Below are 17,225 nucleotides of genomic sequence, written 5' to 3' on the forward strand. Positions count from 1 at the left end.
AAATTAAAAACTAGAATGTTATATTTTATTACATGAAAAAACAAATTGAAAAAATGTTGGGAATCAGGCAAGTATGCTCAGATTGGCTGAGCCTAAGGTTGGGCAATACTCGGCTTTGTTATCCTTTTAACTTTGGCATAAAACACATTCTTTTTTAAATAAACAGGCTGAACATGTCACATGCAAACTCGCCAGGACAACCACAAACCCGACCTGTTTAGCTAAACACGTCTGATGTTTGACCCGAAACTGTTAAAAAGACCTACTTGGTTCAGACATACACAACTAATGAATCAATCATAGTACATAGATACCAATACAATCTTACTACATATAGAATGCCACAATCACTTGACAAAAACCAATTTAAAGACATCAAGATGAAACAAAGGTTTTGATGAAACAATTAAAGCTATGATTTATACTCCAATTTTCATTCACTCGATCAAAACTCACCTTCTAAGAAGAACAGCATCCGGCTTTCTTCACTGCTGACACGTCATCCTTCCCGCCAACATTAATTGTCTGCCCTTTTGGCAACGTGGCCTGATCATCACCAGCATCGAGCGCTTTTCTGCTTACAATATGATAAATTTGAGTAAGAACTTCAGTGAATGCATTTTCTACATTCAAGGATTCAAGTGCAGAGGTTTCCATGAAGTAAGTGTGTTCTTTTTCAGCAAATGATGTGGCATCTTCAGACTGGACAGCTCGTAAGTGGCGTAGATCGGCTTTATTACCCACGAGCATGATAACAATGTTGGAATCTGTATGATCACGAAGCTCCTTTAACCATCTCTCTACATTCTCAAAGGTGACATGGCGTGTGACATCATACACTAGCAGTGCACCAACTGCACCTCGGTAGTATGCGCTTGTAATTGCGCGGTACCTTGGAAAAGGAAAAGGGTCACTTCGGGTTAATAATTAATGGTCAACGTCAAACAAGCAAAATGGAAATCATAATTGGTGAAACAGGTCAGAAGAAGAATGTGAAATAATAATAATAATAATATGTTGAATTATAAGTAACCTCACTCACAGGAAGGCAGAAAACTAGACTCAAACCTAACAATTCTTCTACGGAGTGTTGTGTACCAATTGAATTCAGTTTTGTTTAAAAGCCACAAGGTAAATAAATACTTAAGTGGGATCTGTGGAGTCTAATTGTTGACAGACAGAATGGTATTGGAATTGAATCTAAATCACCAGTTCACCTCCTTCTTTCTTTCGATACAAGGTAGTTATGTCATTTAACATTCCAATTCCAATTCCAAATCCAAATCCATTCTAGTATCAGTATCAGATCCGTCGTTCCTTCCTAAGAGTAAGGTTTACGAGGTGGTAATTTGTTCGATTGACCAGGTGAATTGCTGTTTAGGTGGAAGAGGTGAATTGGGATCTGAAGGAGTTAGATAAAGAAGCCCTAGGTAAGGTAATAGAATAGATTAGGGGGGTTTAATTACCTTTCCTGGCCAGCAGTGTCCCAAATCTGAGCCTTAACAACTTTATCATCGACACGGATGCTGCGAGTGGCGAATTCAACGCCGATGGTGGATTTGGACTCGAGACTGAACTCGTTGCGAGTGAATCTGGAGAGGAGATTGGATTTACCCACTCCGGAATCACCGATGAGGACTACCTTGAAGAGGTAATCGTAATCATCGTCTGCTCTGTACGCACCCATAACACCAAACCAAAATGCTGCTGCTGCTGCTGCTGGAGATCTGTAACACCCCTGCAGCCGCCTGCCTGCCTTATGTTAATTAATCACGGAGTAGAGAAACAGGGTGGTGCTGGTGGTGATGCTTTCAAAGAGATTTGCTTCTTCTTTATTTTCATTTTCATTATGTTAACCAAATCTTTTTCTTTTTTAATTAATAAATTCAATGAATATTTCCTCTCTTTATTTTTAAAAAATATTCAGTTTATTTTAATAATATTTCTTAAGTGTTTTTATTTTCTTTTTTATTGTAAAAAGATAAAGGAATATTAAATCATTATTAATGAAAACTTGAGCATTATAAAACAAGGTAAAAGATCAAATGGGAAGTTAATTTTCGCTAGAAAGGATAAGAAGCCATAAGATTATAACATGTGACAAATTTTAAAATAAAGAGAAAGAATATTTTAGTCAATCCAACTCCTTCTTCTTCCTTTTTCAAAACCCAGTAAATTCAAAAACCCACCATTTTCAAAACCCACCATCTTCAACTATTTCTTCACTTTCTATCTCAATAATCACTACATTATAGTGCGATTTTCATCACCAATCAATGATTCAGAACCCGATCAACGTGTTCTTCAGCTTTTTTTGAAGAAAACCCAGTTTAATTTCATAAAAAAAAATCTCGTTTTTTCCGGTGATTTTCGAGATAATCACTCGATTTGTTCGATTCGAGCGTTGATAAGTGTTTCTATCATTCAAATTTTGTCAATTCATGAAGAAATCGGCTTCGATCCATGTAAGAAATTCTTTAATTTCATTTTCATGATCTGGGTTTTTTATTTAGTCATTGCGTTTTACGATCTTTGCGGGGGTCCGGGGGCGGCAGCCCCCGGTAGCGGGGTCCAAGGGGCAGAGCCCCTGACTGTCTCGGAAATTTTTTTTTTCGATTAAATTGCTGTACTAAAAACGCATCAGAAAAATTAATTTTCCATAAATTGGCTCATTTAGGTAAAACACATTTTTTAGGTGTTTTCAGTCCATTGCGTTTTAGAATGAGTCATTTTTAAGTGTTTTCTGGCCATTGCGTTTTACATATAAGACATTTCTTTGTGTTTTTGGTGCATTACGTTTTAGGTAAAACACTTTTTTATGTGTTTTCAGTCCATTGTGTTTTAGAAAACAGACATTTTAAGTGTATTCTGGCCATTGCGTTTTACAAATAAGTCATTTCTTTGTGTTTTTGGTGCATTGCGTTTTAGGTAAAACACATTTTTATGTGTTTTCTGGCCATTGCGTTTTACAAATAAGACATTTCTGTGTGTTTTCTGGTCATTGCGTTTTACAAATAAGTCATTTCTTTGTGTTTTTTGTGCATTGCGTTTTAGAAAAATGTCATTTTTTAGGTTTTTTTTTCATTGCGTTTTACGTAACTGGTGGTTTTTCTATTGCGTTTTACGCAACTGGGTTTTAATTTTTTTTTTTTTAAATATAGCAATAGTATACTTGTTTTAAAGATTAAAAAACGCTCGTTTTTTTGGTGCAATTTTTATAAAAAAATAATGTCGTATGAAAGAGTTATTAACGTTTAAAAAATGGGGGGAAATTGGAGGAGAGAGAAACTATTGGCTTGGATTGACTAGAATGCCCTTGAACAAACTCACGCGTCTTTTTTCTTTCTTTCAATTTCCCTGATTTAATCTTAGCCCTTGATTAACTTAATGGATGGTCAAGATCACTTCCTATCCTTCCTAGCCAAATAAACTTCCTATTCTATCTCCACCCTATAAAATAAATTTTGAGATAACATATAACTGAAACTAACTTTTTTATATTTTGAAATATAATATAGGATGAGAATCAAATAGGAAGTTTATTTTTGCTAGAAAGTATAGCAAGTCATATTAGCCGTCCATCTGTAATTTTTAAAATTTAGGACGCGGGGGCTTTTTTTGTCATTTTACTTATCATATACTCGTCCTAATATTATACCAGATTTTGTTACCTCTACTCTCAGTTCATCAATTGCATAACAGAATTGAGATTGTATAACCCTAAATCGTAATCGATCGCAAATTCACATTTTTTTCAAGAAATAATCTTGTTTCGTTCGTCAATTCGACAACTTCAATGTCTTCTGCACACTCTGTTGGTAAGTTTAGCTTCAATTTTGAGTAATTTTTTGTTATTTTTCCGAAATTCAATCTTTTACGTTTTATAATTCCTCTTTCTGTTATTATTAGTTGATTTTTGATAAGTTTAACTATTATTGTTGTATAATTTAATATAATTTGATCATTTTATTAATTGTTTTGTTTGTTCATCAGTTATTGCGTTTTAGTGAACTTATTGCGTTTTATGCTTTTATTCACATAATATGTATACGAACTTTAAATTGTAATTGTTCTAATATAAAGCACATAACTGTCATTGTTGTATAATTTAACAATAATTTGTTCGTTTTATTCGTTGTTTTGTTTGTTGATCAGTTGTTGCGTTTTAGTGAACTTGTTGCGTTTTATGCTTTTAACCACATTATATGATATACAAACTTTAAATCGTAAATTTTCAATTATGAAGCACATAATTTTAGATTTAACACTCTAAACATGATTATATAAGAAGTATTGCATTTTATAATTATTTGTTAAATATTTCATATCTCAATTCCAAATGGGAGGAACGTGTATGCTTAAACAGTGGAAGAAAGTTTTAAAACCTAAAGTCAGTGGATCCATTAGACCTTCTGTTGGAATGTTTTTTAAATCATTTGATGAGACTTTTGCGTTTTATCAGAGATATGCACTTGCTGCAGGTTTTTCTGCAAGAAAAAATACCTCTTGGAGAAATGGTGGTTTAGTGAAAATAAGATATATTGTCTGCTCATGTAACGCCCAGCGTCCCAAAACTTTAGACACTTGGCAAGAGCAGTCCCTGAACTTTTGATAAGTTGTCAATTTTAGGCCCTGTGGTTTTATGGAATTGATGTTTTGATGCCTTTGGTGTGAATCTTGTTGATACTATTATGATATTTGATCCTTTAATCTAGATGCTTGATTCTTGAAACATAAACTATGAGACTTGATACAAATACTAGACTCTTGATGCTTGACCCTTGATGCTTAATCTAGATACTTGAATCTTTATGATTTAACTAGATACTTGGTTCTTTATGCTATGAAAGTTAGATTCTTGTTGTTGATACTTGACACTTGGACTCTTGATTCTTGATACTTGAGAAATGATGATTCTTAACCTTTGAGACTTAAATTGGTGCTTGACTCCTTAGACTCGTGAAGCTTGATCCTTGGTTAAACGAGAGACTGGAGCCTTGTCACTGGCAGAATCTAGGAAACTTTGAGACTTCGGTGCTTATAGTCATTCCCCGACGTTTCCGCCACGTCTGGTTGTTCCACGTGGTCGGGGTGTGACAGAACTTTTCTGTCACACCCCGACCACGTGGAACAACCAGACGTGGCGAAAACGTCGGGGAGTGTTGTAACAGAATTAATTGTTTCAAATCCATGGCAAATGAAGTTTCGTTTTATTAATCAAACATGAAAGTTTACATTGTTTAAACAAGAACCAAAGAGTACATAACATAAATTAACTAGTTCTTGTCTCGTTTTAAGTCACTAAGGCACAGGTCAACTTTTCTGTCACACCCCGACCACGTGGAACAACCAGACGTGGCGGAAACGTCGGGGAGTGTTGTAACAGAATTAATTGTTTCAAATCCATGGCAAATGAAGTTTCGTTTTATTAATCAAACATGAAAGTTTACATTGTTTAAACAAGAACCCAAGAGTACATAACATAAATTAACTAGTTCTTGTCTCGTTTTAAGTCACTAAGGCACAGGTCCGCCTAAGTATGTCTTGATAAGTCCTATGCATCATCTCCTGAAAACACATGTGAAAATAGGCACGTCAGCATAAAAATGCCTGTGAGATACATAGGTTTTGTGAAAACAGAATTCATGACTTATGTTTGAGAAAATGTTTAGTCATGAACCTTGTAATTTGCTTTGTCTTTTAAATCATTTGAAAAACGATAAGATCAGATGATATGTTTAAATAAGAGAATAATGTATGGTTAAATGAATAACCATGTAAAATGAGTTTGTATAAGATAAGTTGTTTGTAAATCAATGTCTAGTGAAAAGTATGTTATTTGTATAAAATGTTATTGTCACACCCCAACCAATGGCGGAAACATCGGGATGAGACGAAGTGTGAAGATTGCAAGAGACTTCATAACGCTATTTGTGACAATATTTAATAAATCGATTTCATTTCATAGATAAATTATCAAACATACAAGGAAATTCAAATAACAACATGTTCAAAGGAAATACGTAACAACATAATCAAAATTGATACAACATATTAAACCTAAACGTCTATATGTGTATCTAGGCATCAACGTTACTTCTTTTCATAGCATCGTCATCATCAACCTGTAACATGTTTAAAATACAATTCAATGCAAAAGCAAAGGCGAGTATACAAGTTTAAGCATAAGTATAAGTATAAGTGAAAAAGTTTAAAACGAATCCACATGGCATGCAATATTTCTAGCCAACCTCTGTTTACGCAAGAAAGTTTAAATAAATTCAACATGACCCAAGTTTAAGGGGGGCGGTGCGTTACTCCTATAGCGCTATACATGTCGAAAGGAGGCTCGTGAGAGCTAATGACTAAAACATATCACATAAGTATGGTCCACGTAAGCATCAAGTATCATAACATAGTATTCATGTATAAGGATTGTTTTGTGCATTGCATAAAGAATAAGTTTAAGTGTAGTTTAATAGTAAAACATGTTACACCCCAAAAAGTGGTAAACATAAAAAGGGGGTTGCGAGTATACTCACAAAATTGCTAAGTCTTCCGATTATCCAAGTGTTGACGAGCGTAAGAGATTAGGAGGAAGGAACCCCGAAGTCTCGAGTGTATGAGTGGTTGCGATTGCGATTCCATTGTAAAAATTAAGCGCACGAATTAGGAAACTTGAAGCGGTTGGAGTTATCCTATAATATGAAATACGTGGCATCATAAATGATCTAGTTATTGATGATATGTCTCCATTTTTGTTACAAGGAATATAAATAAAGTGACATTGTATAATCGTATGAAAAGTATTAGTATAATGTATGTGTAAAAGTGAAATCTCAAAAATAGTTCGAAATTGAAAAGAGAGGATTGCATCATAAAAGATCGAAATCAATAAAACGTAAGTTCGATTAAAACTTGGATGGTTCCAAAACGGAACGTTGACTAACCAAAGTGGTCAAAAAGTCTTTCGAACTTGAGGAGCATGCTTTGGCCTAATAGGTGAAATACTCTCGCCGGCAAGTCGGTTAACGGTATCTACCCTTCCGGTTACTACATGTCCCAAATCAATCGAAATTTCGAGACTTGGCGGGATTTATGAAAAAAATCAAGGAATGCAACTAGTCGATAAGGTGCGGGTTTCACCCCTAACTTGGCGATTTCGTATCCTAAGTGTGGTTGGTACTCGTCGGGTCAAAATTTAATTTCAACACTTTAACGAGGGTCCACTAGAATTTGAAATTTGAATTTCCCCATCAAGGTGAGGATTTCACTCCTAACTTGATGGTGAATTTCATGTAAAAAGGAAAAGTAGATGGATTGAGAGTTGTTCGCCAAATTGTGGGTTTCACGCCTATTTTGGTGAAGTCGTCTCGTTTGTGTATTACGAGTGGTTTCGATTTTTCTATAAACGAGTAAAAAGTCGTATGCTTAAAATAATAACAAGTATAAGCACATAAAGAATCTCAAGAAAGTAACACGTAAAAGACATTTCAAAAATGGCACATAAAGAATGGAATAATACAACGAGTATTAACAAATAATAAAGCAAGTATTAACACAAAAGTGACGTATATGTTTAAAAGGCCAAAAGAAAATAAATAAGGAGTAAATAAAGTATCATGCAAGTGTTTCAAGCAAAACATAAGAATAAATCTCTAGAACTATAGACTAGGTAAAAAGCATGGCAATTTTTCCTAATTCCCTATAGTTATGGCTCTGATACCAATCTGTCACACCCCAACCAATGGCGGAAACATCGGGATGAGACGAAGTGTGAAGATTGCAAGAGACTTCATAACGCTATTTGTGACAATATTTAATAAATCGATTTCATTTCATAGATAAATTATCAAACATACAAGGAAATTCAAATAACAACATGTTCAAAGGAAATACGTAACAACAAAATCAAAATTGATACAACATATTAAACCTAAACGTCTATATGTGTATCTAGGCATCAACGTTACTTCTTTTCATAGCATCGTCATCATCAACCTGTAACATGTTTAAAATACAATTCAATGCAAAAGCAAAGGCGAGTATACAAGTTTAAGCATAAGTATAAGTATAAGTATAAGTGTAAAAGTTTAAAACGAATCCACATGGCAACTTAGTCTATACGAGACCAACCTAGCGTGGCATGCAATATTTCTAGCCAACCTCTGTTTACGCAAGAAAGTTTAATTAAATTCAACATGACCCAAGTTTAAGGGGGGCGGTGCGTTACTCCTATAGCGCTATACATGTCGAAGGGAGGCTCGTGAGAGCTAATGACTAAAACATATCACATAAGTATGGTCCACGTAAGCATCAAGTATCATAACATAGTATTCATGTATAAGGATTGTTTTGTGCATTGCATAAAGAATAAGTTTAAGTGTAGTTTAATAGTAAAACATGTTACACCCCAAAAAGTGGTACACATAAAAAGGGGGTTGCGAGTATACTCACAAAATTGCTAAGTCTTCCGATTATCCAAGTGTTGACGAGCGTAAGAGATTAGGAGGAAGGAACCCCGAAGTCTCGAGTGTATGAGTGGTTGCGATTGCGATTCCATTGTAAAAATTAAGCGCACGAATTAGGAAACTTGAAGCGGTTGGAGTTATCCTATAATATGAAATACGCGGCATCATAAATGATCTAGTTATTACTAAGACAGTTCCTAATTTTATTGCTTAAACGGATTAATTACATTTTTAGTTATTTAAAAATTATAGATTAGTCCTATTAATATTTTAGGTTATAAAAGAATTAAGAATCAATTTCATTTGGCATACAGGTGCCATGTTGACTACACATGAGTTTTCTAACTTAAATTCACGAGGTAATTTACCTTACTATATATAAAACCTTACAGAAGGTTTTCGAATATTTATGTGACCATTATTTAGATCAAAATTCAAGTTTAGATATCCCATAATATGATGATTCTAATAACTTAATTCCTTAACTAAGCTAACCATCATCAAAGAACGAAATCTATAATAAAAAAAAATCAGTTTTACATCAGAATATATTTCTGTCGCCGGACCCGTCAATTTAATCATGGCTTTAATCGAAAATTTTAATAAGGAATCAGGATGGTTACCCCAATAGATGAGCAGGAACAATTAGCAGACCGTGATGGAAACACTCGCCTTGCGTTGATCACTCAAACGAACCTGAACGGAATCGGGACTGAACTGATAAATACCTCCACCGCCACCATTGTCGGTTCCACCGGAACCAAAACTTGAATCGAAGCAACCCGAGCAGAAGCTGAATTGGCTGACCCGAGACCGAACCACCGATGAAAGAGACTCGACCCGAACCGGAACTCAAAACAGCCAACCAAAATCGAGCCGAATCGGGGCTGAGCGACTGTCTCCGCCGACGCAGATGGCGGCACTGCCGTCGTCTCTCTCAGCTTCTCTCTTCGATCATGTCGCACCAAAGATCCTCGTCGGAGCTCGCGCTCGTCGTCGGTCGTCGACCAGAGGTGGAGGATGGTGTGTGTGTGTGTGTGTGTTTGGAGATGTCTCGACTAGAATCAAATCGAAAAGGGAGGGAACGAAGGCTGTGAGTGGTTATCGGAGCATGGGGTGTCGGAGAGGTCGATCATAAGGTGTGGGGGTAGGGATTATGAGTCTGTGTGAAGTATTTTGGGAGAGATGAAGTTGCACAAGACAAATGAGGGGGAACAGGGTTGATAACGGCTGCAAAAACAAAAGTTTCATTTAGGGTTTTACTAGTGTTATATAGGTAGGTTTAATTTAGTGGGCTTGGGCCAAAGGCCCACAAGCCTATCTCGTGTGTTTTAAGAGGCCCGTAATTCCCACGAGACCCGTTATCAAGGACCCAAACTCTCGGTAACGTCGTAAATTATAATTTTAGTATCAAAACATGTAAAATATGATCGGTGGTCGTTGTTGTCGCGTTTGAGCGTCGGTTGTAAAAAGCATGTAAATTTGCGTCGTTTATTATTTATTTATTTTTTTTGTTTTTGAACTGATTTCGACTGTGGTTCTAAAAATATAAAACGAACACGAGTTTTCTAAAAAGAATTACCAGAATACGAGGCGTTACAGTTATATGTCTCAAATTGAAATGATTCAAATAACGCTACGATATGTAATACCATACAAACACTTATATATAGGAAGTACCATTGGCGTATCCACCATCATTGTATCATATTACACACGCCTCGTTACTTAGATCACTTACTCAAACTAAACCATCAAGATGAAATGTTTAACAATTGTAGAAATGTTTATGTATAGTCAAATATCTATTGTCAAATGTAAATCATGTCAACAGATACAACTGGTTCACACGGTTCAATGGTTACAAACGGTTCATATAATCAAAGGGTTAAGACGGTTCACATAGTCAAATGGTTACAACGGTTCAAAATGTAGTATAATGTGTTCATATGCTGGATGAGCATATGTAACAGAAATGCAATGTAAAACAATGTACTAACTATGCACACAATGGGCGTACGTAGCATGAAATGTATTGTAAAGTGATGTACTAAGTATGCACACAATGGGCATACATAGCATAAAATGTATTGAAATCATGTACTATAAATGTACTAATAAACATAGCAAGCATGTGATATGAAGGCAAGAAAAGCATGAAAGTAACAAGTAGGCACATGTGTTTCACCCCAAAACCGTTTGGAAAATAGTAAAAGAGGGGTCCATGTACTCACCTGAGATTGCTTAGAAGTCCTTGTGTAACAACCAAACAATGCTAGAGATCACGGATATCAAACGACATCTAATATAGGTAACTATGTTAATATACCGGACCTAAATCGGAGGATTGGATAGGATGCGGGTTCGTAAACCAAACGAGTATGGAGACTCGTGTATTATGGTTTAACAAAGCCCACATACTAAAGTGAAACTTAACCTAAGTGCTTACGACCCATTACGACCCGTTTTGGTAGCTTATGCTACCTTAACGCATCGTTTGCGTAAAACGCGCTTGGAACGCCTAACGTCGTGACCATAAGGTATAACCTCGGAAGGTTATTCCCTATACAACTATGGTCACCTAATATGTTTGGTCGGATCCTAAAGATTGACAAAATGGGTCGGGTTCGAAGGTATAAGCGATTGTTTAGATCGCTTTCCTTACGACCCTATATAAGCACTATACTAAAAGTGACGAGCTAAGCATGTTAGAACATGCTTAACTAAGTTTAGAAAACAGGTTTGGTATCAATACAAACGGTTTTGATACCTATGAGTAGTTTGGTTACAAAATACGCAAGAATGCGCATTTTGGCCGAAACTACGACTCGTCACTGAGCCTATATAACGTGGTAATCAGTAGGTGTAGTCACTAGGGACTATAACCATCGTGATCACGCTCACGTTATGAAGTTCGAACGAACTTCGTGTTGACCATAACCTGGTCAACGCAGAAAGTCAAACAAAGCTTGACTTTCGGACTCGAAAAGCGAATAAAAGAACGAAAGAACACTTACGAAGGGTCCCCGAAAGCTAAACTTGATCCAAGAGCTCAGGTATGAAGCAATGGCATCAACTTAGAGCTCTTTGATCAGATTTGTGGGTTTTCCACCAAATGGGGGGGGGGGTATTTATAGGAAAAGCAAGACCGTTAGGATCGTTTCTTGAATATCGTGCCTTGATCTCATTCGTACACTTGTCAAAATGTTGTGTTATCAAAATGTTGTGGTATCAAAATGTGACCCTAACCCCAGAGATTGTGAAGAGGCATTGCCCCTTGGATGCTTGAAAGGCCAAATTTTGCAAGAAAAATGAGTTTCTGCATCTGCAGGGCTGACGTGGCCCGCGTGAAAGTTGCCCCTAGGCTTACGCGGGTCGCCTGAGGTGCAGTTCAGAAAACAAGTTTCATAAATGACAGTTTAGGTCCCTGTTGTGGTTTAGGGCCATTTCCGACATGTTTAAGGCCCGTTAAGCCATATTTAAGGCCCTAAAATGATGCTTAAACATTGAGGACATGAAACATGCTCAAAAATATGCCGGATGTTGGTTCGTTTGGTCGTACGATCGCGATGTTCGCTTAATTACGACGGAATGCGCATAAGCGCGAAAAACGATCCAAATGACGCGACGAATGGATTTTTCTCATGCCAAACACTAAGGCATAATATTAGGATGCTTACATAAATTTTTGGATGTCCGGATGTATTCAGAACGTAAGTTATGCGCGAAAGTGCAAACTTATGCACTTTTTGACACTTTTAGTCCCTGAATGATCCAAAAGTTTATTTTAGCACACCGAACACCTCAAAGCCTATTTCTAAGCTATGGAGAGGATATTTATGGCATGTTTAACTTATGGGCACGTTCCGGAATGTCTGTTTTAGTACGAATCGGCATACTTTCGCAGTTTGTCAAGTTTAGTCCCTGTAAGCGAATTAACTTGTTTTTGCCATACCAAAGCCTTCAAAACTTATTTCTAAGTTATGTAAAGGTTATTTAAGGTACGTTAAGTATATATTGATGTTCTAGAGTATTTGTCGCACTTAAACTGTGTACGTTTACGCACCAGTTTGCGTATAATTCTCCAGAAAACGATATAAGGTTTGAAATTGAACAAGAATTGATATGTGCAAAAGATACACATATTTATACAAGATCCCAAGTATGAAATACAATATTTCATCGGCTTGGTATTTGTTTGATGGTCGCGGTGACACAGGTGTCACACTTATGATGTAATCTAATTAATAAAATACTCCGCATAATCTATACGCAACGCAACGCCAAACCTAACGTGTGAAACGAATCAGAAACGCGAAACGCGAAAGGATGGAATGGCCAGAGTGGCCATCCGATCGGATGACTATCCGATCGGATGACCATCCGATCGGACAGCCAGCCGATCGGATGGCACTCCAGCCGAACCACCTTTCTTCCCTTCCCCCCTTCGCCTATAAATAGGCTGTCACATCACCATTTCAAGTGATGTGACAACTCTGACCGAACCTGACGCACGCGCACGCTATTTCTTCCTTTTCTTGCTGATTTCGGTATGTTTCAAGCTAGATTCTTGTACTTTCTTGATCTACACTTCATCCTCTACGTGATTCACCTTTGAAATCACACTTTTCACCGTGAAATCTCTCGGATCTGAGATCTTAAGGATGATGTCATCATGGTGGTTCGTACAAAACTGCTATATGAGGTCATTCTTGGTAAGATCTAGCTGAGATATAAGGGATTCCATGTATTTATCACTAAATCTAAGTTAAATCTAAGAGTTTTTATACTAAAACTTAAGTTTCTTCATTTCTACTCCAAATTTCTGATTTATTTCGGTGATAAATGTGACTGAACGGACTGTAGACTTGATCGGTGGTCTAGAGTTGGTATAAGAACGGATTATTCACTGATTAAGACGATCACGGGATGGATTCTGGCATAAAACCGTCACCAACGGACAAACAGGTCGGACGGGGGTGATTTCCCGACCGATCAGAATGTCGGTGAAATGATGTGTAACTGTTGTCTCAATACGTGTTGTGACGTCACCATTAAATTCCAAACTTAACAATTTTACGAAAGTTGGTAACCAAGAAACAACAGGCTAGCCGATCGGACAAGCCTTACTCCAAAATAGGCGAGCCGATCGGACTGTCATCCGATCGGACAACCCTACTTCTCAATAGGCCAGCCGATCGGACAACTGACCGATCGGACAGCCTATTTCTTACACTCGGCTAGCCGATCGGATTGCCATCCGATCAGACAGCCACTTGGTCTTACCTCATGTTGTTCTCAATCGGATGGATGGCAGCCCGATCGGATAGCCATCCGATCGGGCAGACATTGCCACTATACGTACACAAGGCCACTCGGTCGACTGGCCATCCGATCGGACAGCTGTCCGATCGGACAACCATCCGACCCAGTGACCTGTTAGATACTTTATTCAATCTCGATTCTTCGCCCGACTCTTACCCTATTGCAAGCTAATCAGGCTAATCTCAAAAGAGCTCCCTTTGATCGAATAACAGTTGCGGCTGTTAAGCAATTACTGTGAGTATACTCGATTCCCTTTTACTTTAAACTTTTGGGGTGTAACATGTATTCTATGAAACTTAAATTTGAATTTTTGAGACCGATACTCTATCCTATGCAAAACTTGTGATTCTTGATTCTTGATTCTTTGTGCTATGTGACGTTTAATCCAGAGTGTGTAGTTCCGCCCTAACAATAGTAGTGCTATAGGAGATGCACCTCTCCCATTATTCGCGGGGGGGTATTGTTAGGAGGATTCTAGTTACCTTGAGTCTTGGGTAAACACTAAAGCATCGGGATACTTGGGCTATCACTGCGTGGACTGCGACTCTAGCACGGCTGAAACTATTTTATTGTTTACACTATGGATATGAGTTTTCTTAATCTATTATTCTATTAACAAACTTGTATACTCGCCAGTACTTTTGTATTGATATTTTAATACATGTTGCAGGCTGATAGGATGCTTGGAATGCTTGGAATTCAGCTAGGAGTTGCCTAGAAACGTCACCTAGTAAATCTAAGATTTTTGGAGAATATTGATGATGTAACTTGATACTTGTTTGATGGTTGTTTGTTTAGACAATTACTATGAAATCTATTTAAAACTATTGAAATATCTAGTGTTATGGAAATCTCATGAGCAATCTGAACGCTTAGTGCTCGCACCCCGATGTTTCCGCCATCGGTTGGGGTGTGACAGATTGGTATCAGAGTCATAACTATAGGTAATTAGGATAAGTAGGAATACTTGTCCTAGTCTATAGTTCTAGGAACTTGACTCTTATTTGTTGTTTAAGACTTATGCATTCTACCGTACTTGCTTCCTAGCATCACATGTTCTTATTTAACTTACATGCCTTTCCTAAGGCTGCTATAATTTACCCTTTATACTATGAAGACACTGTTACGCAGTAATTATTTTAGCACGAGATTTGCCCACAGGATAGGAGTGACATCCGAACCTTGAGGGGAAATCTCCCTATTATTCTAAGTCGGTTTTGTCTGCGGATGAAAGCTGACGACACTTAGGGTACGATGTTGTCAAGATAGAGGTGAAACTCAGACCTTGATAACTAGTCCCACTCCTTGATGATTTCATGTCTCGCCAAAGTCTCGTAACTGCCAATCAATTGAGTACGCGGAATGACAAACAGGACAAATAGCGTAGGTCTAACATCGATGATGTATTTGTCTCAGTAAGTCAAGACGCGTTACCTCAATTCGATAGGAGTTCGAATCACTTGGGTTAGTCGCCGTTCCTCTACCCGGAACAATCTTGTGTTTTAAAAGCTTATCTTGTTTTTATGTTATCTCGATTTTATGAAAGTGGTTTTATCAATAAAGTGTTGAACTTAATTCTTCGTTTGTTTATAAATGCCTTTAAGCTTGCACGTCGTCCGCAACCTAAAACGTTAATTCTAATATCTGATCAAGCTAAATTTACGAAGTTTTATTCTATGTGTAATCTACGTGGTAAAACTTAATCGTCTATGGTATGACACATTATTATGGTGTGAAACACTAAGATGACATGGAAGTATGGGACAGAAGTGGTGTGTCAGAAGCATGGTGGATACGCCGCTGGTACTTCCTATATATAAGTGCTTCCGGCATATTACCAACTTCCGAACCAAGTGCCATGCGAGATTTAGTGTTTGCAGACCATTGTAGAAAGTCTATATAATCTGCGAACTGCCTATGTAACCTATGGAAAATCTATGGAATGCATATAGAAAGTCTATGTAATCTATGAAAATTCTAGCATGATCTATGGTTGATCTATTGTGTTAATCTATGATAATCTAGTGCGTTAATCTATTTTGAGCTAAACTATGTTAAACTACCTTGGTCTGTTAGTTAGTCTACGTTAAACTACTGGGTTACTCTATGAGCTAATCTATGTCGATCTATCGAGTAAACTATGAATCAACTATGTGAATCTATTTGAGTAATCTATGCGAAACTATTTGAGCAATCTATGATGATGATGATGGGTAAATTGTTTGTTTGGTAATTGCGACACGTAGCATGAAACTGAGTACGAGGTAAGGCGATGTGTCCAAAGCGTGGTGGATACGCCACTGGTACTACCTATATATAAGCGTTTTTGGCATGTTGACCAAACTTCGTACAACGTGCCATGTGAAAGTCATGAGTTTTGTGGTGATTCAATCTAGATTCTTTAATCTATCGTGTGTGTAATCTATATTGTGAGATCTCGTGAATGTAGACTCATACGATCCTCTTGTTGGATCTTTAGGATGTCTTCTCGAAAGCTATCTGCCACTCTCCGGAAATCCAGGAGAAGTCTCAGAAAAAGATGATGTCATTCATGGCCGACCAGATCGCTCGAGTCGTGCCAAAGATCGTCACTGAGCTTCAAGGATCAAACACTCCTCCATCCTCTGTGGACTCCAAGGCTGAGAAGCAGAAGCCTACAAAGTTCAACTACAAACATTTCATCTCTTGCAACCCCAAGTCTTTCACGGGCAGTGATGGGGTGACTGCTATGCTCGAGTGGTTCGACATCATCGAGGTTACCTTCATTAACAGCGAGTGCCCAGACCACTTAAAGACTAGGAGTGCAACTGGAATGTTTCAAGGCAGAGCGTTGGAGTGGTGGTCGAATGAGAGAAACATCGTTCAAATGAAGAAGCCTATGCTCTTCCATGGGCTGAGGTGCGAGAACTAATGATGCTTGAGTTCTGTCCTCCTCATGAGCAGTTAAAGCTTGAAGAAGAATTTTGGCATCTGAAGCAAGTTGGTGATGACAACCTGGCTTATACTACTCGTTTTAAGCAGCTAAGTCTCATCTTTCCTCACTTGGTTTCGACTCCTAAGCGGATGATAACCAAGTATATCAACGGCCTACCATCTGCAATGCGTAATTCTATCGAAGCAGCTCAGTTGGAAACTATCGAAGAAGTCTATCGTTTAGCGGCAAGTTTGAACAACAATCGTGTGCATGATAAGCAGTTTGCTACCCCTGCCCCTTCAAAGTCTGCTAATCAAGTGACCCAACAGCCTAGTAGCAGTAAGAACAAGAAACGGAAGTCTCAGGGTCCGGGATGCAATGCTATTGTCCCTACTGCTAACCCTGCTGCAAAACCTGCTCCTGCTCCTGCTGCTAACCCTGCTACTCCCGAAGCTAAGAAGCAATACACTGGACCTCATCCCAAGTGTGCAACTTGCAACTACCATCATCCTGCT

At 37.7% G+C, this 17,225-nt stretch overlaps 1 protein-coding gene and 1 long non-coding RNA gene across 4 annotated transcripts; both read right to left on the reverse strand.

Annotated features, from left to right (window-relative positions):
• Nucleotides 1-250: 250 nt before the first annotated feature.
• On the reverse strand, nt 251-1,846 carry LOC110920593 (ras-related protein RABA1f). The gene is made up of 2 exons (XM_022164757.2): nt 1,467-1,846; nt 251-892 (listed from the first exon to the last, which is right to left on the reverse strand). Exons 1-2 carry the CDS (start codon nt 1,685-1,687, stop codon nt 460-462), a joined length of 654 nt encoding a protein of 217 aa, XP_022020449.1. The 5' UTR covers nt 1,688-1,846; the 3' UTR covers nt 251-459.
• A 3,690-nt stretch (nt 1,847-5,536) lies between these two features.
• LOC110922139 lies at nt 5,537-9,709 on the reverse strand. 3 transcript variants are annotated; one of them, XR_002582917.2, is made up of 4 exons: nt 9,095-9,709; nt 8,458-8,613; nt 6,543-6,698; nt 5,537-5,568 (listed from the first exon to the last, which is right to left on the reverse strand). It is a non-coding gene; the product is annotated as an uncharacterized LOC110922139 (long non-coding RNA). The 3 variants fall into 3 exon arrangements; XR_002582915.2 differs by lacking the exon at nt 5,537-5,568 and adding an exon at nt 5,941-6,125; XR_002582916.2 differs by lacking the exons at nt 5,537-5,568; nt 6,543-6,698 and adding an exon at nt 7,811-8,001.
• Nucleotides 9,710-17,225: the final 7,516 nt, after the last annotated feature.

This window comes from Helianthus annuus, chromosome 17, assembly GCF_002127325.2.
Source record: "Helianthus annuus cultivar XRQ/B chromosome 17, HanXRQr2.0-SUNRISE, whole genome shotgun sequence".
Classification (NCBI taxonomy): domain Eukaryota; kingdom Viridiplantae; phylum Streptophyta; class Magnoliopsida; order Asterales; family Asteraceae; genus Helianthus; species Helianthus annuus.